The sequence below is a fragment of the Lithobates pipiens genome, unplaced genomic scaffold (assembly GCF_037356315.1).
Source record: "Lithobates pipiens isolate NorthernLeopardFrog02 unplaced genomic scaffold, aLitPip1_a1.2 Scaffold_22, whole genome shotgun sequence".
NCBI classification, from domain to species: Eukaryota; Metazoa; Chordata; class Amphibia; order Anura; family Ranidae; genus Lithobates; species Lithobates pipiens.
The window spans coordinates 11557484-11581480 of record NW_027507784.1 but is presented as its reverse complement, the minus strand read 5'-3'; the positions used below and the strand labels follow the sequence as shown (position 1 = coordinate 11581480).

General features: G+C 48.8%; 1 protein-coding gene across 2 annotated transcripts in view; it reads left to right on the top strand.

Annotated features, from left to right (window-relative positions):
• LOC144000371 (uncharacterized) overlaps window positions 1–23997 on the top strand; it is a 70992-nt gene that overhangs the window by 9624 nt on the left and 37371 nt on the right. For both annotated transcript variants that reach the window (XM_077494171.1, XM_077494170.1), the window contains exons 3-5: window positions 6493–6678; window positions 8418–8506; window positions 15509–15887. In XM_077494171.1, the coding sequence (XP_077350297.1) occupies window positions 6493–6678; window positions 8418–8506; window positions 15509–15887 (654 nt within the window). The remainder of the gene's footprint in view (window positions 1–6492; window positions 6679–8417; window positions 8507–15508; window positions 15888–23997) is intronic.

Sequence of the window (23997 nt, the reverse complement as noted above, 5' to 3'; positions counted from 1 at the left end):
GAAATACCGCGTTTAGGGTATGTTGAATTGGTGTAAAAGTTGTGGAATTTCTCAGGGAAAGTCAGTACTGTAGAAAAGTTGGCTTGGCGAAGGAGGTGTGAGATCCTAATATATGTGAAGGTTTCATCGTCGGGAAGGCCAAATTCATTTTGGAGAGTAGTGAAGGTTTTCAAATTGTGGTTAGTGTGGTATAGATCTGATAGAGTAGATATTTTACGTTTCAACCAGTTGCTTAAATTTATGTTAGGTATTTGTGACAGTATCGATCTAAGTGGAATTTGTAGTAGGTGACATGGTTGATCTAAGATTTTCATCTGGGTGACTTTTTTCCAGACTGTTAAAGAGGCCATTATGGCTGGGGATTTATGAGTTGAAAGAAGAGGGAAGCCTGCCGAAATAGCGATCAGAGATTCATGCAAAGTATTAGGATGGAATGACAAGGATTCTAAAACAGACCAAGCCTTATTAGGATTTGGGTGCCACCAATAGTATAGTTGGTCTAAAATGGAGGCGTAATAATAGTTCTGAATATTAGGAAGGCTGGTCCCTCCTTTTCTGTGATGTCTAGTTAGGATATATTGGGCACATCTAGGTGGTTTATTGTCCCATACAAATCTGGAGATTTGTTTTTGAATGGAGGTGAAGAAGGATTGGGGTATTGGTGATATTACGGTCCTAAAAAGATAAAGTAGTTTAGGGAGAATAAGCATTTTAAAGGATGCTATACGACCAAGTTTGGAGAGACCAGTTGTGCGCAGTTGATTCAATATTTGGGGTAGCCGTTTTTGGAAGGCACGATAATTAAGGTCATAGAGTTGGGACAGAGTAGGGGCCAAATTTATTCCGAGATATGGGAGGGAGCTTTTAGTCCAGGAGTAGGGGAGATTACTCTCTAAGAGAGATTGTTGTCCATGTGAGAGATTAAGTGGAAGGATTAAGGATTTAGAAGCATTAAGTTTGTAAAAGGAGGCCGAGCTAAATTGGCTAATGATGTCTTGGATTGCAGGCATGGAGATAGTAGGGTTCGTGACCATTAAAATGACATCATCAGCAAAGAGGCTGATTTTATGTTCAGTGTCTTTATGTATAATTCCGGAGATGCGTTTGTCTGCTCTAATCTTTGCCGCAAGGGGTTCCATTATTAGGGCAAAGATGAGAGGGGAGAGCGGGCATCCTTGGCGAGTACCATTAGAAATCTTAAAGGGATTAGAAAGAGTACCATTAGTCAGTACTCTGGCTGAAGGGTTTGAGTATAATGAGAGTATGGCCGCTTGGAACCATCCTGTGATGCCAAATTTGGCTAGTACTTCTCTGAGGAAGCCCCAATGTACCCTGTCGAACGCCTTCTCTGCGTCTAGTGACAACAACAGAGAAGGCGTTCGAGTTTGGGTGACTTGGTGAATCAGGTTAAGAACCCGTCTAGTGGCGTCCGGGGCTTGTCTGTCTGGCATAAAGCCAACTTGATCAGGGTGTACAAGGTCGGGAAGATAATCTACAAGTCTGGAAGCAATAATTTTAGCAAATAATTTTATATCGGTGTTGAGGAGAGAGATAGGTCTGTAATTTTTTGTGGAGGTGTGGTCTTTTTCCGGTTTGGGGATAGTGGTGATGGTGGAACGCAGCATATCTACCGGTAGAGAACCAGAGGTGGCAGCAAAGTTGAAGAGGTCCGTAAGATGGGGAGCAATAATGGAGGCAAAAGATTTATAGAATTCATTAGTGTATCCGTCTTCACCCGGAGATTTGTGAAGCGGAAGAGAGTTGATGGCCTTTAGGGTTTCATCTAAGGAGAATGGACGGGAGAGCTCCTCTAGTTGGTGGCTATTTATAGTCGGAAGATCCAGTGAGGATAGAAAATTTTGGATAATTTGGTCATTTGGTTGAGGGGTATCTACATCGTCAGACAAGTTGTAAAGCGAAGAGTAATAGTCGCTAAAGGCATTAGCTATATCCTGAGGATTTGTCAAGAGTGTGTCGGAGGAAGGGTGCCTGAGGGAACTTATCTTATTTTTAAGGCGTTGGGCTTTGACCTGTCTGGCTAGTAGAGCACCAGCTTTATTGCCTAAGGCGTAGTATTTGGCTTTGGTAAATTTGAGGTTGTGCTCAAATTTGGAAAGTAAAAGAGATCGGAGTTTCTGCCTCTGTTCTAGGAGCTCATTAGTCAATTTTTGGGAGGGTTTCTGTTTGTTTTGATGTTCTAGGAGAGCAATGTGACGGAGGACCTCGTCAACTTGCTTTGACCTCTGGTATTTAACATTACTATGTAGCTTAATTAGGATGCCACGCATGTAAGCTTTATAGGCTGACCACAGTACAAACTTATCAGTATGCGGTTGATCATTGGCTTGGAAATACAGTTGGTGTTCAGTAGTGAGAAGTTGAATAACCTTGGGATCCGAGAGGAGAGAAGAGTCAAGTCTCCACAATCGAGCAGTTTTAAGTCTACAGTTTCCCACAAAGAGGGAGACAGGTGCGTGGTCCGACCATGTGATACTGCCAATCTCAGATTTCGTTATATCTTGCAAAGTGAGTCTATCAACAACAAAGAAGTCAATTCTGGAATAGGAAAGTTGGGATGAGGAGAAGTAGGAGAAGTCCCGTTCATTGCTGTGTTGGCACCTCCAAGGATCATAAAGATCGTTTGCATGAAGAAAGGGATTTAGGGTGGAGCGTTGGGTTTTAGGCGTGGAGGTAGTGTCCAGAGAGGAATCCCCAATAATGTTAAAGTCTCCGCCTATGAGGAGCCTCCCCTTCCGAATTTGCGTGACTTTTTTATACAATCGGTTATGGAATCGTAGTTGATGTGTATTTGGACCGTATACATTTACCAGGGTGTAGGTAATTTGGTTAATGTCACAGATGATAATTAGGAATCTGCCTTGTGGATCGACAATTGATTGATGTAGCGTAAACTGTACAGTGTTTCGTATAGCAGTGAGGACACCATTTCTCTTCTTCGGTCCTGAGGCTAAGATAATATGGTCATAATTTTTCATCTTGAGTGTAGGCGATTTTGCAGCAGCAAAATGAGTCTCTTGTACTAAGAGGATGTCAGCCTTTTGGTTGGTAGCCTCTTTAATGAGTGCAGATCTTTTTTGTGGGGAGTTTAGGCCCCTAGCGTTGATAGAGACTAGTTTGAAAGCCATGCTTAGTATTGTAAAGAAGTGTGGAGTAGTAAAATATGTTGGGCTGTTATTGCCAATCCGGCTATGTGAGGAATACGCTGTACTTTATAGTGCTAGGTGCCTGATGTAACTTGTTAGGGGAAGTGAAAGAAGGGTAACTGGTGCTAGGTATGAATGAGGGATAGGGGTTAAAAAATGAGAGCCCAGTAACAAAAAAAAGGGTCTGAGCTCAATGTGCAGACACTACTGCAAAAAAAAAGTGGGGTAGAGAGATCTTATGTCCACAACGTGGGACAGGGATCTCTGAACAGGCAGGCAGGTGCTGGATAGGAATGCTGCAGTTAGCCAGCCATAATTGTTTAGTAGAGAGGGGTAACTTTACGCTGGATGTCCATCAGAAGGGTCTCCTCCGGTTTCCATAAGAGTCGGCATTTGGGCATAGGGGATCGGCAAGTCTTCTGGGATGATACGCCATTGTTTCAGGAGAGAAAGCCCCATAGGGAGGGTACGCACTGCATGGGTTTTGTTTTGGTGCGTGATAAGAAGCTTAGTAGGGAAGCCCCATTTATAGGGTATATTATGATTTCGAAGTGCTTTTGTGATGGTCGCCAGCTGTCTGCGATTATCCATCGTTGCTTTAGAGAGATCTGCATACAATGCAATGTTAGTGAAGGGGTCAGGAAGATTCGTTGCTCGTTTGGCTGCGTTTAGGATTCTGTCTTTGACAGAAAAAAAGTGGATGCGCGCCAATACATCCCTAGGAGTGGAGTCAGGAAGATGTGATGGCTTGGGGATTCTGTGCGCTCTGTCAATTTCCAGATCTCGGGCAGTCAGGTCAGGTAGAAGAGCCTGCATCATAGATTGTATAAATTGTATGAGCTCGGATTGTTGGATCGATTCTGGGACATTGCGGAATTTAATATTGTTCCTTCTGGAACGATCTTCCAAATCTGCGATTTTAAGGTTGATTGCTTGTAGTTCATCTTCATGGTCTGCAAATCCGTCAACCAAATCATTATGTGCAGTAAGCATGTCTCCCAATTTATTCTCTATATGTGTGATAGCATTATCATGTTGCTGCACTACAATAGAAAGGGATGAGACTGCTGAGGATATATCAGAGTACAGTGTCTGCCTCAGAGATAGCAGCATGTTCTTCATGGTGCTTTCAGACAGAGGTTGATCTGAGGCAGGGAAAGTCTCTAACACTGAGGCCTGTTGCAGTGAGGGGAGGGAGGACAGGCTGGGAGCTGAGGGGGGTTGTAATGGCTCTTCCGTCCTGAGCCTGGATTTAGCAGGGCTGGAGGTTGTGGGAGAGTTAGGTGGGGAACACTCACCCTGTGCGGTATGGAGACTCTGAGGTCCCGAAGGCAGCAGTGAGCTCTGAGGCGTCTGTGAGGAGGAGGACCGCGCTGAGGAATCTCGGCCGCCGCCGCCGCCATTTTGGCTGCTCAGCGCTTCAGGTGAGGGGAAATAGTCCGTGAGTTTTTTAGGCAAAGAGGATCTTTTTCGTCGTTTAAGCATGTTCGCTTGCTGTGAGGAGCCTTCGGATGGTCCGTGGGTGTTTTTCCCTCTCTCAGTATTCGTTTAAACTGTCGCTATGGCTGGGTTCCTGCGGAGCAGAGGAATCAGTCAGCCATCAGCACAAGCCGGCAAGCCACGCCCCCCTTTCCCAAATCTTATCTCTCATTCTCTCCTCCTCTTGTCTCCTCCGGTTCTCTCTTCCCCTTTCTTTTCCCCTCTCCTGGGTCTTTGGTCAGAGTTAGGTGTTTGAGTTGGGTTGAAGGCTAACATAAGGATTGTATTAAGTGGCAAAGGTTTATTTTAAGGGTAAGATTAAATGTTGGGGTTTGGGTGAAGAACAGAGACAGATCCCTACATAGACAACACAGGACACACCCAGGGATGGCACACATGCATCCAGCCATCACATTACTGACTGTTAGTAAGGCATTACCATGTATAGTAAATTAGTTCTGGCTGACCATCAGGGCCCTCATTGGCTGCAAAGTTTGTGCATTTTTGTTGGTGGAATAGTCTATTGTCAACTTACAATTTACCTGCTCTGGGTCTATACACCTGGACAACAACCGGTGATGGACCGGTCCTCTGGTCATTGATCTAAGTATACTGAGGCAGAGTGGGTGAAGTTGAACTGCCTACTTCACCTTCTTCACAACTTCAGCCTCATCTTTTCTTTTATGACTATATGGTTCAATCTTGTTAATGGCAGTTCAGCTAGTCAGGGGTCAATAGTCAACTGGGGTAGAATGGTGGCAGCACAAGGCATAAGGTCTAGGCGCAGGAAGTATGGATTCTGGTGAGGGATAAAGGTCAGTTATGCCGCGTACACACGATTGGACTTTGCGCCAACAGAACCGTGGATTTTTGTTCGAAGGGTGTTGGCTCCAATTTGTCTTGCATACACATGGTTACAAAAATGTTGGCCACGGGAACGCGGTGCCATCAGGGCAGGACTTAGGGTGGTGGAGGCCCCTGGGCTTGAGTAATTTTCGGGCCCTACCTTCTATATATTAACGTATTTATCGGTGTATAACACGCACCCCAAGTTTAGGAGGGAATTTTAAGGAAAAAACTTTTAGGAGGGAAGTTTAAGGAAAAAACTTACATTTAAATGCTCATCAATGCAGCCTTGTCAGTGTCCATCTGCAGCCTTGCCCATCCATCTGCATTCTTGCCCCAATGTCATTGCAGCCTTGAAGTTTAAAAATGGCTCTCGGGTCCTCTCGGCGGCTCTCGTGGCTCTTGGATCCTCTCGGTGGCTTCCAGGTCCTCTCGCAGTCCCGAGCGGAGCCAAGAGTAGCCGAGTGTACTTGGCTTGGCTCACAGTCATGCCCATTCCCTGTGTTATGTCCATCATAGGGCAGGACTGGGCATGACTGTGGGTGCAGCCGAGCCGAGTACACTTTGCTATGTATCTCAGCAGGGCCCCCTATTGAGCGGGGCCCATGGGCTTGAGCCCAGTCAAGCCCAATGGTAAGTCCTGCCCTGGGTGCCATACAAGCCTTACGACCAGCCGAGAAAAAGGAAGTTCAGTAGCCGGTGCGGCTCCTTCTGCTTGAAATTCTGACAAAAAAAGTTTTGTTGGCAGAAAATTTGATAGCAAACATTTGTTGGCAGAAAGTCCGACAGCAAATGTTCGATGGAGCAGCGTGCACACGGTCGGGCTTTTCGGCAACATTGCTCACATCCAACATTTCCCATTGGAAAATCCAGCCGTGTGTACGCGGCATTATAGGATTAGAAATAGAGATAGATCTGAGGTCCAGGATATTTTTTGGACATGCTTTGTTGTGTTCAGCACTGAAATTCTGGACTAACATCCCCTTGTGCTGTGTTCCTCTAGGCAAAGAGAAGGTGGTGGTTCTGTTGGATGATATGGATGATATCAGTGAAGAAGAGAGAAGGAGAATCCTGAGGACACAGACATCCCTGGACCGCCTGTCCTCTCATCTCATCCTCATTCCTGAAAAAAATAAATCTGAAACAGCAAGAAAGAAACTAACAGAATTTTGTACAGCTCTTTCAGAAGGTAAAATGTATATTTCAGTGTGCTGAACAAATAATGGAGCTGACTGACGAAAACTGAAGCTATCTTCACATGGTTGTTTTGTCCAGCTCCATAATGGCAGAGATTTTCTAGTCGGAATATTTCTTATAATAAGTGATAAAAATTCCAGGTTGTTCAGTGGGGATGAGCTAAGGGTTCAGTCCGAGGACAAGTGTCAGTGACGTCCTTTACCATATATGATCATGTCCATGTATGACCAATGACATCACCTAGTAGATCCTTCCATCTTGTATATAAAAGTTCTCATTCAACTAGTGGGCGGGGTCATCTGTGCCCTTGCTAACGGGGGTACCTTGCATGCGGAGCACGCTCATTAATGCCCTGGACCCGACAGAGAGTCTGATCCCGGTTGCTATGGGAGATGGACAGCTCGGGAGGGAGCGACCCCCCCCCCCCCTTGCCCCCTTGCTACTGGAGGACCTGCCACCTTACCACCTTACTTGTCCAAAATTTTGAAAAAAGAATATGGAGAGAACTCCACCTTGTGGGACTTTATTGGCCCAAATGAAAAAACGTCAAAATAAAGTGTGAAAAAGTTATACAAAATGGATTGAAATATAAAACAATGAAAGTGGCTAATAACATCAAAAGCCAACATGGATAACAAGGGAACATTGGAACATGAAGGCTCTAGAGCAGTCACAGGACTACCGTGATAGGAGTCATCATGGCAGAACATCCAGACGGCACCAGATCTCTAGAGCGGTCACAGGACTACCGTGATGGGAGTCACCATGGCAGAACATGGAGACCACACCCACTTCTAGGGTGCCGTCTGGATGGTTTGCCATGGTGACTCCCATCACGGTAGTCCTGTGACCGCTCTAGAGATCTGGTGCCGTCTGGATGTTCTACCATGGTGACTCCCATCACGGTAGCCCTGTGACCGCTCTAGAGATCTGGTGCTGTCTGGATGTTCTACCATGGTGACTCCCATCACGGTAGTCCTGTGACCGCTCTAGAGATCTGGTGCCGTCTGGATGTTCTACCATGGTGACTCCCATCACGGTAGTCCTGTGACCGCTCTAGAGATCTGGTGCTGTCTGGATGTTCTACCATGGTGACTCCCATCACGGTAGTCCTGTGACCGCTCTAGAGATCTGGTGCCATCTGGATGTTCTACCATGGTGACTCCCATCACGGTAGTCCTGTGACCGCTCTAGAGATCTGGTGCCATCTGGATGTTCTACCATGGTGACTGCCATCTTGGTAGTCCTGTGACCGCTCTAGAGCCTTCATATTCCAATGTTCCCTTGTTATTCATGTTGACTTTTGATGTTATTAGCCACTTTCATTGTTTTATATTTCAATTGATTTTGTATAACTTTTCCACACTTTATTTTGACGTTTTTGTCATTTGGGCAATTAAAGTCCCGTAAGGGGGGAGTTCTCTTTAGATTTATTGGCATGTAGGCCCATTCCATTGTTCAACCATACCACCTCCTTCCTTGATAACATTTTGATTAATGGTGTCCAGCTTTTCAAGATATAGAAGCGATTTTCGGTTCCTCTGTGATAGCTGTAACCCTAGGGGTAGACGAGAAAAGTCCAGGTTTTCAGTATGCTCTGCAGAGCCGTGAGTAGACACGGATATAGCCATTGTAGCTCAGTAGCGTGTTGATGGGGGTGTACATTGTCCAGTTTTTGTTGTTTGTTGAGACTGTCATGTTGGTGATATCTTTGTGTTTTATCCACATTAGGTGTGAAGACATCTCAGAAGAAGGAGAGCAGTGGATTCCTTTCCTCTCTACCTTCTCTACCTTCTCTATCTTCAATGTTTTCCAGATCTGTATGTATGAGACGTCACCCTTTTCTTTTATGAAGATAATAAGAATAAAGTGTATGGCGATGAAAGGCAGAAATTGCGCAAACCTTTAAGGCTTGCCATCAGTGCTACCGATTCCTGCTAAATACCATCAGGCCCCATTCAGTACAGAAAGACATTATTTCTGTTTCTACATTATCCTGGGTTCTCCCATGTGCGTTTGTATGCATGTTTTTCCATGCATTTGGTGCAGCGTGTTCGGGAAGCCAATTCATTTTGGGGTGTCCTTAAGGATGGCATTTGTATGAACTGCAGGAACGTGTGCAATTGTATGCATGTTCTTCCCGTGCACAGATGTGAATGAGGGCTTAAACAAATCACCGTTCATGCCAAGATGGTGCCAAGTCTGTTTATCTAAACCAGAAGTCTCCAAACTTTCTAAGCAAAAGGGCCAGTTTACTGTTCTTGAGACTTTAAAGGGGCAGGACAGTGCTTCATCTTTGTTATTAGTGGGAGGAATAGTGCCCCATAATTGGTATCAGTGGGAGGAACAGTGCCCATCATCTGTGTCAGTGGGAGGATTAGTGCCCTATTGTTGATATCATTGGGAGGAATAGTGCCCTATCATTGGTGTCAGTGGGAGGAATAGTGTCCCATCATTGGTGTCGGTGGGAGGAATAGTGCCCCATCACTGATATCAGTGGGAGGAATAGTGCCCCATCCTTGGTGTCAGTGGAAGGAATAGTGCCCCATCATTGGTGTCATTGGGAGCAATAGTGCCTCATCATTGATATCAGTGGGAGAAATAGTGCCCCATAATTGGTATCAGTGGGAGGAATAGTGTCCCATCATTTGTGTCAGTGGGAGGAATAGTGCCCCATCATTTGGTGTCAGTGAGAGGAATAGTGCCCCATCATTGGTGTCAGTGGGAGGAATAGTGCCCCATCAGCACTCCAGGGCTGTACTCTACTGCCCAATTAAAGTGCTGGATACTGGCAGACCCAAGATTGAAGACTTCATCCTTCTCAAGTCTCTTAGAAGCCTCCAAGCTCCAGGAAACAATACCGGGATTGACTAATCCCAGAGGACACTGCATTTACTAATCTCTCAAGGGTCATGGGGGGGGGGGGGGGGGGGGGTAGTCCTAAACTATTGCATAAGGGCTCTTTCACATTTGACCAATCAAAATGCTAGCTACTGGCACAACATTGGAGACTTCACCCCCCAAGTCTCTAAGGAGCTCCAGGATTTACTAATCCCCTTTCCTCCCTATGAGACATGCCTCCCCTCACCCTGTATGGATAAGAACCCCGGGTGCCTCCAGCCTCTTTCTACAATGCGATGTGGCCCTGTCCCGTCACAGCATGTATTGTAGAGATACACTAAAGATGTTTTTTGTTTTGTTTTTGTTTTTTTGACACTTTAACATCTTTGAAATTTTTGTTGCTCCATGGGTTGAATTGAGGGGTATGGAGTTTTGCTCCACAATTGGAAACGAACAATAATCCGTACACAATATACAACATGGCAAAGTTCACACATAAGATGTGCAAGCAACGAGGGGGGGAAGTTTGTAGCTTGCATTCCACGTAACAATCCACCAAACAGGCAAATAGAATGTTTTAGCCAATTAGGTTAGGGATGTACCGTATTTATCGGCGTATAACACGCGCTGGCGTATAACACGCACACCAAGTTTAGGAGGGAATTTAAAAGGAAAAAAAAACTTTTAGGAGGGAGGTTTAAGGAAAAAAACTTACATTTAAATGCCCATCAATGCAGCCTTGTCAGTGTCATTTGCAGCCTTGTCAGTGCAGCCTTGTCAGTGCAGCCTTGTCAGTGTAGCCTTGTCAGTGCAGCCTTGTCAGTGCAGCCTTGTCAGTGTAGCCTTTCTCCAATGTCATTGCTCCAGTGTCATTGCAGCGTTCCTGTTTAAAAATGGCACCGCCGAGATACAGAGCTGGATGTCCTGTGTATCTCAGCGGCGCTCGGTGGCTCTCGACGTCTCTTGGCTCTTCTCGCAGTCCCGCCCTATGATGGACATAACACAGGTCCAATGGTGGGATTGCGTAGCCGAGAGTAGCCGAGAGCCGCCAAGATCATAGCCGAGTGTACTCGGCTAGACTCGGCTCCGCTCACCGTCACGCCCAGTCCCTGTGTTATGTCCATCATAGGGTGGGTCTGGGCGTGACACTCGGCTATGTGTATGTCGGCGGCTCGCTCCTCCACTTACAATCAGCTGGGGATCGCGTGGGATCGGCATATAACACTCACCCACGATTTTCCCCTGATTTTAAGGGGGAAAAAGTGCGTGTTATACACCGATAAATACGGTAATCACAGCAGTCTTTTTCTGTTCCCATACTGTGGAGTTAAAGGATAATGGGGTGTTTGAGTGACTGGATGGGGTTTTAATGATGACCCATATAGAGGAAGCTGTGCTCTAAATGTAGACAGAAGGAAATAACTAGTCACCAATATTTGTGCAGCTTATCCTTTCCCCATTATTGATTGAACAACAAAAACAGATAAGACAACAAACATGACATGTTAAGGCTGAATTCCAGGAATTCAGCCACTTTGTAAAAGGTGAAGGCACACTATGGGGTTGATTTACTAAAGGCAAGTGCAGTTGCTTCAGAGCTTATTAAATGAGGTAAAGGTTCAACTTGTAAAGGATATCCAATCACGTGCAAGGGAAATATAAAAAAAATGCATTTTTGCTTGCATATGATTGGATGATGGAAGTCAACAGAGCTCTTCCTCATTTACTAAGCTCTGAAGCAACTACACTTTGCAAAGTGCACAGTCTATTTGCCTTTAGTACATTAACCCCTATGAGTTAAGTTCAACGAGGTACAAGACATATCCTGGACGTCTTCTGGACATCTCTTGAAAGACACTACAGGATCTGAGAGGAGAGAAGCAGACACACAGCAGCTCTGCCCATCCCTCCCCTATGCTGCCCATTCACAGAAGCCTTTGTATTTTGAAAATGTGTTCATGTAATATCAAGGCTTCTGTGACTGGGCAGGATGCGGGAAGGGGCAGGCATAGCCGCTACAGCAACTCTACAGTTGAGCATGCAGAGATCCAAAGGATGCATCTTCGTCTTCCTGGAGAACTATGAACCTGTCAGATATGTATAATGGAGATAAGTCCAGAAGATGTCATGCACCTCATGGTGTGCCTTCGCTTTTTACAAAGGAGATGAAATCCTAGAATTCAGCTAAGTACTGAGACCTTGCACTTGACATTCTTGAGTTTCAACCCTCACTTTTGTTGCCTAATCCATAATTCTTTTCTGAATTGTACTTACTCATATATGTTTCCCTACCACACTTGTCGCTTACTCAATAGTGAGCTTAATCATATACATATACAACATGTCTTTCATCACTTGAATACCTTTTATTGTTGATTTTTGAAAACCTATTTTCAATAAAACATTATACACATAAAATAGAAGACAAATGGTCACTTACAAACCTAGGGAAAGAGAGAGCATGTAGTAAGTTAGTGAGGGTTGGCTTTGTGGTCACTTTTACCGTCAAGATGTGGGGGAGAATCAATGCCAGAAGCTTCTCAAGCCAACATGAATAGATCTGGATGACAGCGGGGGAACACGGCAAATTATGTCACATGGCGGGAGAAGATGAGGGGGCGTGGCTACATGTTTCGAATCCTATGGGTTTGTTGTCAAGCCATAACTTGACCTGAAGGTGAACAGTGAAGGAGACGTCAAAGCTGACCCTCATGGTCTTACTACAGTGATGGTGAACCTTGGCACTCCAGATGTTTTGGAACTACATTTCCCATTCAGAGGCGGCTCTAGGATTTGTGAGGCCTTAGGCAAAACTTACACATGAGGCCCCAATCACGCCCATAATGGGAAAAAAATTCAAGCAATAAAAATGGCTGCAAAAAGATGCACAGATCTAGCAAACAGTTCATCTGCACCACTTCCAGGGCACCCTCCTCACCCATCAGACATATGCAGCCATTAAAACATCTGGGGCCCACCAAGGTGGCAACCCCTCTAAGAATTTCCTGTGTCTTGGGAGAATGGGGAGGAGATGTCACTGAGCCATTCCATATCCGCAGAGGAAGTAGAGCGGGGGGATCCCAGCACAGTGCAGGGGGAGCAAGAGTGGGGAAGGGAGACAGAGAGGAGAGGAGAGAGAGGGGAGGGGAAGAGAGAAATTGTGAGAGATAGGGGGTGGGAAAGAGAGAGAGGGGGAGGCGAGCAAGACATTGTGAGTGAGAGGGGGGTGAGAGCGGGGTAGATAAAGGGTGCACAAAAGGGGAGAGAGTGGTGGAAAGAGGAGAGGGGGGAGGGGGAGAGAGAGGGAGGAGAGAGAGAGAGAGGGGGAGGAGAGAGGGAGGGAGGGAAGAGAGGCGAGAGGGAGGCAAGGGAGAGAGGGAGGGAAGAGAGGGAGGGAAGGGAGAGAGGGAAGGAAGGGAGAGAGGGAAGGAAGGGAGAGAGGGAGGGAAGGAAGGAAGGTAGAGAGGGAGGGAAGGTAGGGAGAGAGGGAGGGAAGGTAGATAGAGAGGGAAGCAAGGGAGAAGAGAGGGAAGGGGAGGAAGGCAGAGAGAGGAGAGAGGGAGGGAAGCAGAGGGAGAGAGGGAGGCAAGGGAGAGAGGGAGGGAAGAAAGGGAGAGTGGGAGGGAGAGAAGGGAGGGAAGGTAGAGAGGGAGGGAAGGGAGAGAAGGAGGGGAGAGAGCGAGGGGAGAGAGCGAGGGAGGGGAGAGAGCGAGGGAGGGGAGAGAGCGAGGGAAGGGAGAGAGGGAGAGAAGGTAGAGAAGGGAGGGCAGGTAGAGAAGGGAGGGAAGGGAGAGAAGGGAGAGAAGGTAGAGAGGGAGGGAAGGGAGAGAGAGAGGGGTGGGAAGGGGTAAGGGAGAGAGAGAGTTTTGGGAAGGGGTAAGAGAGAGGAGTGTGGTGAGAGAGGAGTGTGGTGAGAGAGGGGGAGGGAGAGGGGGGTAAGAGAAAGAGGGGGGGAGGGAGAGGGGTAAGAGAGAGGGGGGAGGGAGAGAAAGATAGAGGGGGAGAGAGGGGATAAGAGAGAGGGGGAAGTGAGAAAGAGGGGGGGGTGAGGGAAAGGGGGTGAGAGAGATCTAGAGATCTGTCCCTGTCTGTAGCCCCTGGGGGGGCAAAGAGCAGGGAGAAGCTGTAGAGTGCTAGGGGGTGGGGACCGGAGAGTGCTGGGGGGTGGGGACCGGAGAGTGCTGGGGCGTGGGGACCGGAGAGTGCTGAGGGGTGGGGGGCGGAGAGTGCTGGGGGCCAGAGAATGCTGGGGGGCAGAGAGTGCTGGGGGCCAGAGAATGCTCAGGGTGGGGGGTGGAGAGTGCTGGGCTCCAGAGAATGCTTTGGGTGGGGGACGGAGAGTGCTGGGGGCCAGATAATGCTTGGGGGTGGGGGGCGGAGAGTGCTGGGGGCCAGAGAGTACTGGGGGGTGGGGGGCAGAGAGTGCTGGGGGCCAGAGAGTGCTGGGGGTGGGGGCCAGAGATTACTGGGGGTGGGGGAAGGGAGTGCTGGGGGCCAGAGAGTGCTGGGGGGTGGGGGCCAGAGATTGCAGGGGGGTGGGGGGCCAGAGAGTACTGGGGGGTGGGGGCGGAGAGTGCTGGGGGCCAGAGAGTGCTGGGGGTGGGGGCCAGAGATTACTGGGGGTGGGGGCAGAGAGTGCTGGGGGCCAGAGAGTGATAGGGGGTGGGGGCCAAAGATTGCTGGGGGGTGGGGGGCGGGGAGTGCTGGGGGCCAGATAGTGCTAAGGGTGGGGGGTGAAGAGTGCTGGGGGGGAGCTTGAGAGGGGAGGCAGAAAGAATTGGAGAGCAGGGGGTGCTGGCGAAATGGGGGTGGAGCCAGGGAGGACAAGAATGGGCTGGAGAGCAGGAGGGGTGGAGCCAGGGAGCAAAGGGAGGGGCTGAAGAGCAGTATGCGTGGAGAAAGGGAGTACAAGAAGGGGCGGAGCCAGTGAGCACACGGAGGGACTGGAGAGCAGGAGGGGCGGGGCCAGGGAGCGCACAGAGGGGCAGAGCCAGGGAGTACAAGGAGGGGCCGGAGAGTACGGGGGATGCAGAAAAAGTTAGATAGGAGCGGTGGGGAGACTGCACATAGATAGTGGAATTGATTTTTCCATATTCCTCCATGCAACCGCTGAATGATCACCTCTCCTCCCTGCAGACATTCAGCGGCTGTATGGAGTAATATGGAAAAATCAATTCCACTATCTATGTGCAGTCTCCCCACCGCTCCTCCTATTCAGGCACACAGGGAAGGCTGCACGGCATGGGCACTCACCTTTCCTCTGGTCGGCAGCATAAGAGTTCCTCCCTCTTCACACTCATGGTGGGACTATCCAGCTGGGTGGTTTTTCAGCAACCCCCCCCCCCCCCCAACTCCAGAACCAAATAGGAGGCAGGTGCGGAGGAGAGGTCTGGTGAGCGGCACAAGAGAGAAGCTCAGGTGAGGGTCCCACATGGACATGCCGCCCTCATGCCGTCTGTCATCCAGACGCTGCGCCACCTAGAGGACTCTACTGTCCCGATCCCCGCACTTGCTGCCACCGCATTGATCACAGGCAAATTAGTCGATTGCGAGGCCCTTGAGACTGCGGGGCCTTAGGCAATCGCCTAATTTGCCTAATTAGAGAGCCGCCTCTGCCCATGATGCTCCACTACACTGCAGAGTGCATGAGCATCATGGGAAATGTAGTTCCAAAACATCTGGGGTGCCAAGGTTCGCCATCACTGTCTTACTACATACTCCCTAATCTTTCAGAATGGTGAGTGACCATTGTCTTTATTAAATGCACTATTAATTTGACGTTTAGCTTTGTACCCTCTGGTGTCTGTTTGTTATATTATTTTTTGAGTTCAGGTCCACTTTATGGTGTAGGACAATGAAGTCATCATGCTGCTTTCACACTGATATCAATTATTCCTCGAGCCGATAGTAAGAAGATCATTTAATAAATGTATCCATTTATACTATTCAGACAATAACAACATTTTTTTTCTTTTATTAAGTCAGGTGATACTGGGAATAGCGACTCCAAAAACAATGGTACAGGGGAACGCACACGTTGTGACCCTGATTCCACAATTGGTAAACGTAACTCATTTCCATTTTTGAAGCTAAGTCAGTCTCCATATCAGATCGGCATCTTCTCGAGGTCGGCAGAAAGTAACTACAGATGGCTTATCAATAGTCTGAACAATGATCTCAGGAGATCGCTTGTCATCAAATCAGTCTACATAACTAATGATTATAAAACGTTCTGTTCAGGACTGGAAACATGCCAGTTTGCCATTCTGTATCACACAAAAAAGCATGGACAACTCAACATTACTGATGTCACAGATTCCTTGTATGACAAAGAGCTCCGGCACATGTCAAAGGACCTCGGTGAGTGCTCATTATCCTAAAAAATTGTGTTTTCACCTCTGAGTCCGCCATGTCTGTCCAACCCTTAAGATCCACCAGTCATTATAGCAGAACTAAAGTGTGTATATGTTTTTATGCCAACAATCTAAAATTGATTAATTAATTGATTAAAACAGAATTGTTCATGCTTCCATACTTGGTAATCTGTGTTACCTTTTGAAAAGAGGGAGAGATAAGGGCGCTCTGGTGAGGCTGGGTATCTGGTCCTTAGTAGCAGTGGAGAGATGAGGGCACTCTGGTGAGGCTGGGTATCCGATCCTTAGTAGCGGTGGAGAAATGAGGGCACTCTGGTGAGGCTGGGTATCTGGTCCTTAGTAGCAATGGAGAGATGAGGGCACTCTGGTGAGGCTAGGTATCCGGTCCTTAGTAGCAGTGGAGAGATGAGGGCACTCTGGTGAGGCTGGGTATCCGGGCCTTAGTAGCAGTGGAGAGATGAGAGCACTCTGGTGAGGCTGGGTATCTGGTCCTTAGTAGCAGTGGAGAGATGAGGGCACTCTGATAAGGCTGGGTATCTGGTCCTTAGTAGCGGTGGAGAGATGAGGGCACTCTGGTGAGGCTGTGTATCTGGTACTTAGTAGCGGTGGAGAGATGAGGGCACTCTGGTGAGGCTGGGTATCCGATCCTTAGTAGCGGTGGAGAGATGAGGGCACTCTGGTGAGGCTGGGTATCTGGTCCTTAGTAGCAATGGAGAGATGAGGGCACTCTGGTGAGGCTAGGTATCCGGTCCTTAGTAGCAGTGGAGAGATGAGGGCACTCTGGTGAGGCTGGGTATCCGGGCCTTAGTAGCAGTGGAGAGATGAGAGCACTCTGGTGAGGCTGGGTATCTGGTCCTTAGTAGCAGTGGAGAGATGAGGGCACTCTGATAAGGCTGGGTATCTGGTCCTTAGTAGCGTTGGACAGATGAAGGCGCTCTGGTGAGGCTGGGTTTCTGGTTCTTAGTAGCAGCGGAGAGATGAGGGCACTCTGGTGAGGCTGTGTATCTGGTACTTAGTAGCGGTGGAGAGATGAGGGCGCTCTGGTGAGGCTGGGCATCTGGTCCTTAGTAGCGGTGGTGAGATGAGGGCGCTCTGGTGAGGCTGGGTATCCAGTCCTTAGTAGCAGTGGGGAGATGAGGGCGCTCTGAGAGAGGCTGGGTATACAGTCCTTAGTAGCGGTGGAGAGATGAGGGTGCTCTGGTGAGGCTGGGTATCTGGTCCTTAGTAGCAGTGGAGAGATGAGGGCACTCTGAGGGAGGTTGGGTATCTGGTCCTTAGTAGTGGTGGAGAGATGAGGGCGCTCTGGTGAGGCTGGGTATCTGGTCCTTAGTAGCGGTGGAGAGATGAGGGCACTCTGAGGGAGACTGGGTATCTGGTCCTTAGTAGCGGTGGAGAGATGAGGGCACTCTGAGGGAGGCTGGGTATCTGGTCCTTAGTAGCGGTGGAGAGATGAGGGTGCTCTTGTGAGGCTGGGTATCGGGTCCTTAGTAGCTTTGGAGAGATGAGGCTGCTCTGGTGAGGCTGGGTATCTGGTCCTTAGTAGCAGTGGAGAGATGAGGGCACTCTGAGGGAGGTTGGGTATCTGGTCCTTAGTAGCGGTGGAGAGATGAGGGTGCTCTTGTGAGGCTGGGTATCGGGTCCTTAGTAGCGGTGGAGAGATGAGAGCGCTCTGGTGAGGCTGGGTATTGGGTCCTTAGTAGCGGTGGAGAGTTGAGGGTGCTCTGGTGAGGCTGGGTATCCGGTCTTTAGTATTGGTGGAGTGATGGCTAGTGATGGACGAACTTCCGACGGGACGTTTCGCGAACGCGGACCGCGAACGCGGCCGATAGTTCGCGAACCGTAACGTTCGCGGCGGGCCCCATTGACTTCAATGGGAGGCGAACTTCGCAAACCTATAGGTCAAATTTTCAGCCACAAAATAATTATTAGCTGTGCAAACATAGTCCCACCACATGGCCAATGACACAACACATGTATGAGGTGAATCTGGGATCGACAACTACAAGCATTCTTTTTTTATATGGGAAATTGTTGTGACAATTCAGGACTGTGGAGCGCATGAAGGCAATGGAGGAGACGGAAGGTCAGGGACCAGGGTAGGCAAAGAAGAGGGAGCAGGAGATGATCACCAGCAACATGACATACAGCAATGACACCTGCACCGTGATAGAGTCATCTGACAACAGCACCGTGATAGAGAGCACTGACATCAGCACCGTGACATAAAGCACTCACACCAGCACCGTGATATACAGCACTGACAGCAGCACCGTGATAGAGAGCACTGACATCAGCACTGTGACATAAAGCACTCACACCAGCACCGTGATATACAGCACTGACAGCAGCACCGTGACAGAGAGCACTGACATCAGCACCGTGATATACAGCACTGACACCTTCACCGTAATCAGCCCCAGGAGGAAGTCAGCATAGCACAGGGATGGTGGGAGCCCCTCATAATGAGCATAGCACAGGGATGGTGTGAGCCCCTCATAATTAGCAGGCCCAGGAGGATGTCAGCATAGCACAGGGATGGTGTGAGCCCCTCATAATAAGCAGTCCCAGGAGGATGTCAGCACAGCACAGGGATGGTGTGAGCCCCTCATAATAAGCAGCCCCAGGAGTAAGTCAGCACAGCACAGGGATGGTGTGAGCCCCTCATAATAAGCAGCCCCAGGAGGAAGTCAGCACAGCACAGGGATGGTGTGAGCCCCTCATAATAAGCAGGCCCAGGAGGATGTCAGCATAGCATAGGGATGGTGTGAGCCCCTCATAATAAGCAGCCCCAGTAGAAATATGACACCGCTCAACCTCTTCAAAGAGGAGGGTAGGGGCATATAGTACGGTGTGCTTTTTTGGGACAAGGAAGTGAGCCAAATGAAGAAAGAAGGTCTGTGTGCTTGATTAAAAAAATTGTTTATAGACATATACATGGTCTACTGGTCACATGTATTGAATTCCTCTGAGATCCATGCCTCATTCATTTTTAGAAATGTGAAGTAGTTAACACTGTCGTGAGCTAGGCGAGTACGCTTATCGGTCACGATCCCCCCTGCTGCGCTGAACGTCCTTTCGGACAGGACACTGGATGAGGGGCAAGCCAACAGTTCGTTTGCAAATTGGGCAAGCTCTGGCCAGAGGTCAAGCCTGCCCACCCAGTAGTCCAGGGGTTCATCACTCCTCAGAGCGTCCACATCGGCCGTTAACCCGATGTAGTCGGACACCGGACGGTCTAGGCGTTCCCTGATGCTGGATCCGGGTGACACCTGTCGATGGGTCGGCTGAAAGAATGACCTCATATCCGAAGTCACCAACACATCTTCAAACCGGCCTCTTCTTGCAGGTGCTGTTGGATTGGTACCCGCAACTCCTTCTCTGGGAGTGGGAATTGCTCCTCTGCCAGCGCACGCAAAGGCAGAATGCAGCATTTCTCGAAGCAAGGCCTGGAAGTGCTGCATTCTGACAGCCCTCTGTGACGGCGGTAACATTTCCGCCATTTTGTGTTTGTACCGGAGGTCTAAGTACGTTGCCACCCAGTACTGATCCTTGATCCTTATGCTTTTTATACGGGGGTCCCTATTAAAACACTGGAGCATGAAGGCCCCCATTTGCACTAAACTGGAAGCGGTGTGGTGGCCTGGCTCCTGCTCATCATCCAGGATAATGTCGTCCTCTTCATTCTCCTCTCCCCATCCACGCACAACAGGGATCCCAGAAAGGTTTAAAGCATGCTCTTCTTGCTCCTCCTCATCCGCCCCGGCACCATCCTCCTCTGACTCCTCTTCAGACTCCTGTTGTTCACTTGTCTCAGATAGAGTAGCCCCCCCTGGGAATTCATCCAGCATTGCGACTTCCTCATCTTCCCGCTCCTGCTCCTCCACAGCTTGATCAATGACACGACGCAATGCACGCTCCATAAAGAAGGCATAAGGTACCATGTCACTGATGGCGCCATGGCTGCGACTGACCAGTTTGGTGATCTCCTCAAATGGCCGCAGAAGTCTGCATGCGTCGCGCATGAGTAGCCACTGGCGCGGTGAAAAAAACCCCAGCTACCCAGAACCGTTTCTGCCGCAGAGTTCATACAGGTAGAGATTAACTGCACGTTTCTGCTGGAGCAGCCTATCAAGCATATAGAAGGTTGAGTTCCATCGCGTGGGGCAATCGCAAATAAGACGTCTGACCGGCAGATTGTGTCGCCGCTGAATGTCAGCAAGGCGAGCCATGGCCGTGTAAGATCTTCTGAAATGGGCCAAGATTTTCCTTGCCTGCCGCAAGATGTCCTGGACCCCAGGGTATTTGACAAGGAATCGCTGCATGACCAAGTTTAAGACGTGTGCCATGCATGGCACGTGCATGATTTTGCCCTGTTTCAATGCGCTAAGCAGATTGGCACCGTTGTCACACACCACTTTACCAACTGTCAAATTGAGCGGTCTTAGCCTGTGAACGCAAAGCTGAAAGGAGTGCCGGGCCAGTGTGGCTCTTGGCTTCCAGGCACAACAGACACAGCACGGCATGGCAATGTCTCACCTGGCATGTGGAATAGGTTCTGGGGAGCTTGGGCTGTGCAGCGGAAGAGACGCTAGCAGCGGAAAAGGAGGAATCAGCTGAGGAGGAGAGGGAGGAGGATGGAGTAGGAGGAGGAAGAGAAGAAGAGTCAGGCCTGCATGCAATCCGTGGTGGTAAAACCAAATCTACACGGGTGCCACGGGTTACATGCTTGACGGCCGTCAGAAGGTTCACCCAGTGGGCAGTAAAAGTGATATACCTTCCCTGCCCGTGTTTGCTAGACCACGTGTCTGTAGTCAGATGTATCTTGATGTATCTTGGCACCAAAACTGTGTGCCAGAGATACATTCACTTGCCGCTGAACATGGTCATATAGCTCTGGGATGCCCTTCTCTGAGAAATACTTCCTTCCTGGGACCTTCCATTGTGGTGCTCCAATGGCCACAAATTTGCGAAAGGCCTCCGAGTCCACCAGTTTATATGGAAGTAGTTGGCGGGCTATGAGTTCTGACAAGCCAGCCATCAACCGTTGGGCAAGAGGGTTATCCGGCGTCATAATTTTTTTACGCTCGAACATTAGGCCCACGGAAGCCTGCCTTTTTGCAGAAAAACGTGAGCTTGGCGTGATGGAAGGTGGAGTGGAGGACAATTGTGAGGAGAGAGGAGAAGGAGAAGTAGAAGACGAGGCTGGACGGTGAGAGCCTGCAGTGTGGCTTTGTGTGTTCCATTGCTCCCACTCGGCTCGGTGATGGCTGCTCATGTGCCTTCTTAAGGCGGTCGTCCCTAGGTGAGTGTTGGGCTTACCGCGACTAATGCGTTGACTGCAAAGATTGCAGATGGCAACGCTATTGTCAGCAGCGGACACGTTAAAAAAAGCCCACACTGCGGAGCCATGTGCCGGTGTCCTGGGAGCGCCAGATGTGACCGTACATGGTCGATGACTCGCTCCTGATACATTTGCAGTCTGCTTTGTCCCTCCTGTGCAGTGTAAGTTATTCCTGCTTCTCCTCCCTATCTGCTGGTCCATATCTCCCTCTGAACTCCCCTCCTCTTCCTCTCTTGTGGGCACGTGACATCACTAGACACGTCATCATCAACGTCACCTTCCCCACCGCTATAAGTAGAGATCTTGGAGTAGGCAGCACCACCGGGGACCAACCTCCTCCTTGGGCTGATCTGGGTACTGTCGTCAGACTGCTGAGTAGCGGTTGTTGCTACCTCCTCTTCCTGATCCAATACCAAGAGTGGCTGCGCATCAGAAATGTCCTCTTGATATGGATCGGAAAATAATTCCTGTGACTCAAGCGGAAGGTATGTGCTGGTGGTGGTGTTGTTGGTGGTAGTGTCTTTGGGGGTGCACATAGCAGAGAGTGAAGAAGAGGGTGCAGATCGAGAGGATGAGAAGGGTGCAGAAGAGTAAGGCTGACTGAGCCACTCAACCAAGTCTGGTGCGTCCTTTAAAGTAATTGAACGCACCTTCTGCAACTTCCCACTTTGGCTCAAGCCTGTTGCTCCTGCCCTACCCCTACCACCCCTGCGGAAGGGCCTGCCTCTTCCTCTGCCTGTCATTTTTTAAATGACCCTGTGACAAAACTCTCAGTCCCTATACCGATGAAGGACTGCTGCAATATAGGGCAGCGGTCAGCAGTAGTGCACCTCAACCCTATGTATTGTGGACCGATACCAGTCCTTATAAAATAGCAGACTGTACCTCACTCAACCCTATATACTGTAGCACCCTATATACCTTACCAGTCCTTATAAGGACTTTTGTGGACCAAGTAGGTTGTGTGTGACTGATTAGCAGACTGTACATCAGTCCCTATACTGCTGAAGGACTGCTGCAGTATAGGGCAGCGGTCAGCAGTAGTGCACCTCAACCCTATGTATTGTGGACCAATACCAGTCCTTATAGAATAGCAGACTGTACCTCACTCAACCCTATGTACTGTAGCACCCTATATACCTTACCATTCCTTATAAGGACTTTTGTGGACCAAGTAGGTTGGTTGTGAGTGATTAGCAGACTGTACGTCAGTCCCTATACTGCTGAAGGACTGCTGCAGTATAGGGCAGCGGTTAGCATTAGTGCACCTCAACCCTATGTATTGTGGACCGATACCAGTCCTTATAGAATAGCAGACTGTACCTCACTCAACCCTATGTACTGTAGCACCCTACACCAAGTTACCAGTCCTTATAAGGACCTTTGTGGACCAAGTAGGTTGTGTGTGACTGATTAGCAGACTGTACATCAGTCCCTATACTGCTGAAGGACTGCTGCAGTATAGGGCAGCGGTTAGCAGTAGTGCACCTCAACCCTATGTATTGTGGACCGATACCAGTCCTTATAGAATAGCAGACTGTACCTCACTCAACCCTATGTACTGTAGCACCCTACACCAAGTTACCAGTCCTTATAAGGACCTTTGTGGACCAAGTAGGTTGTGTGTGACTGATTAGCAGACTGTACATCAGTCCCTATACTGCTGAAGGACTGCTGCAGTATAGGGCAGCGGTTAGCAGTAGTGCACCTCAACCCTATGTATTGTGGACCGATACCAGTCCTTATAGAATAGCAGACTGTACCTCACTCAACCCTATGTACTGTAGCACCCTACACCAAGTTACCAGTCCTTATAAGGACCTTTGTGGACCAAGTAGGTTGTGTGTGACTGATTAGCAGACTGTACGTCAGTCCCTATACCGATGAAGGACTGCTGCAGTATAGGGCAGCGGTCAGCAGTAGTGCACCTCAACCCTATGTATTGTGGACCGATACCAGTCCTTATAGAATGGCAGACTGTACCTCACTCAACCCTATGTACTGTAGCACCCTACACAGACCAAGTTACCAGTCCTGATAAAGAGCTTTGTGGAACAAGTGAGTTGTGACTGATTAGCAGACTGCAGCAGAAGGGCAGCAGTCAAGTATAATATTCTTTCTATATAAGCCTATTACCATACCACTGATACCAGTCCTGAAAAGAACCTTTGTGGAACTAATAGTAACAGCTACTGTTTAAACTGACCCTCACTGCCTGACACACTGCTTCCTGCCTGTCCCTATATAAAATGGCAAAACAGAGGCTACTGGAACAATAACTGGTTACTGGGATAGCACTTTTGTGGACCTGATAGTAACAGCTAATGATGATGACTAATCTGGCTGTCCCTACAACAGCAGCATACAGCGCCCTGTCCCTTTCTCTAAACTGACAAAAGACACTCAGGCTGCTGCAACAATCAGTAGCACAGCAAACCTATATACACCTAACACCTATACCAGTCCTGAAAAGAACTTTTGTGTACCAAATAGCTAGCGATTTATCTCTCCCTGCTCCAAACAGCAACCTCTCCCTATAGTGACAGAAGAAAGAATGTAAAATGGCCACCGGATCGGGTGTATTTATAAGTTAGGGGGAATGTCCAAGTGTCCATGTGCTGTCATGTCTCAATTGGCTGTCCTGTACCCCATGATGGATGTGTCATCAGGTCAAAGTTCCTTTACACAGTAAAAACACGGAAGTCCGCTGGGCGAACAGGGCCAATAGTCCGCCGAACGGGCGGACCGCGAACAG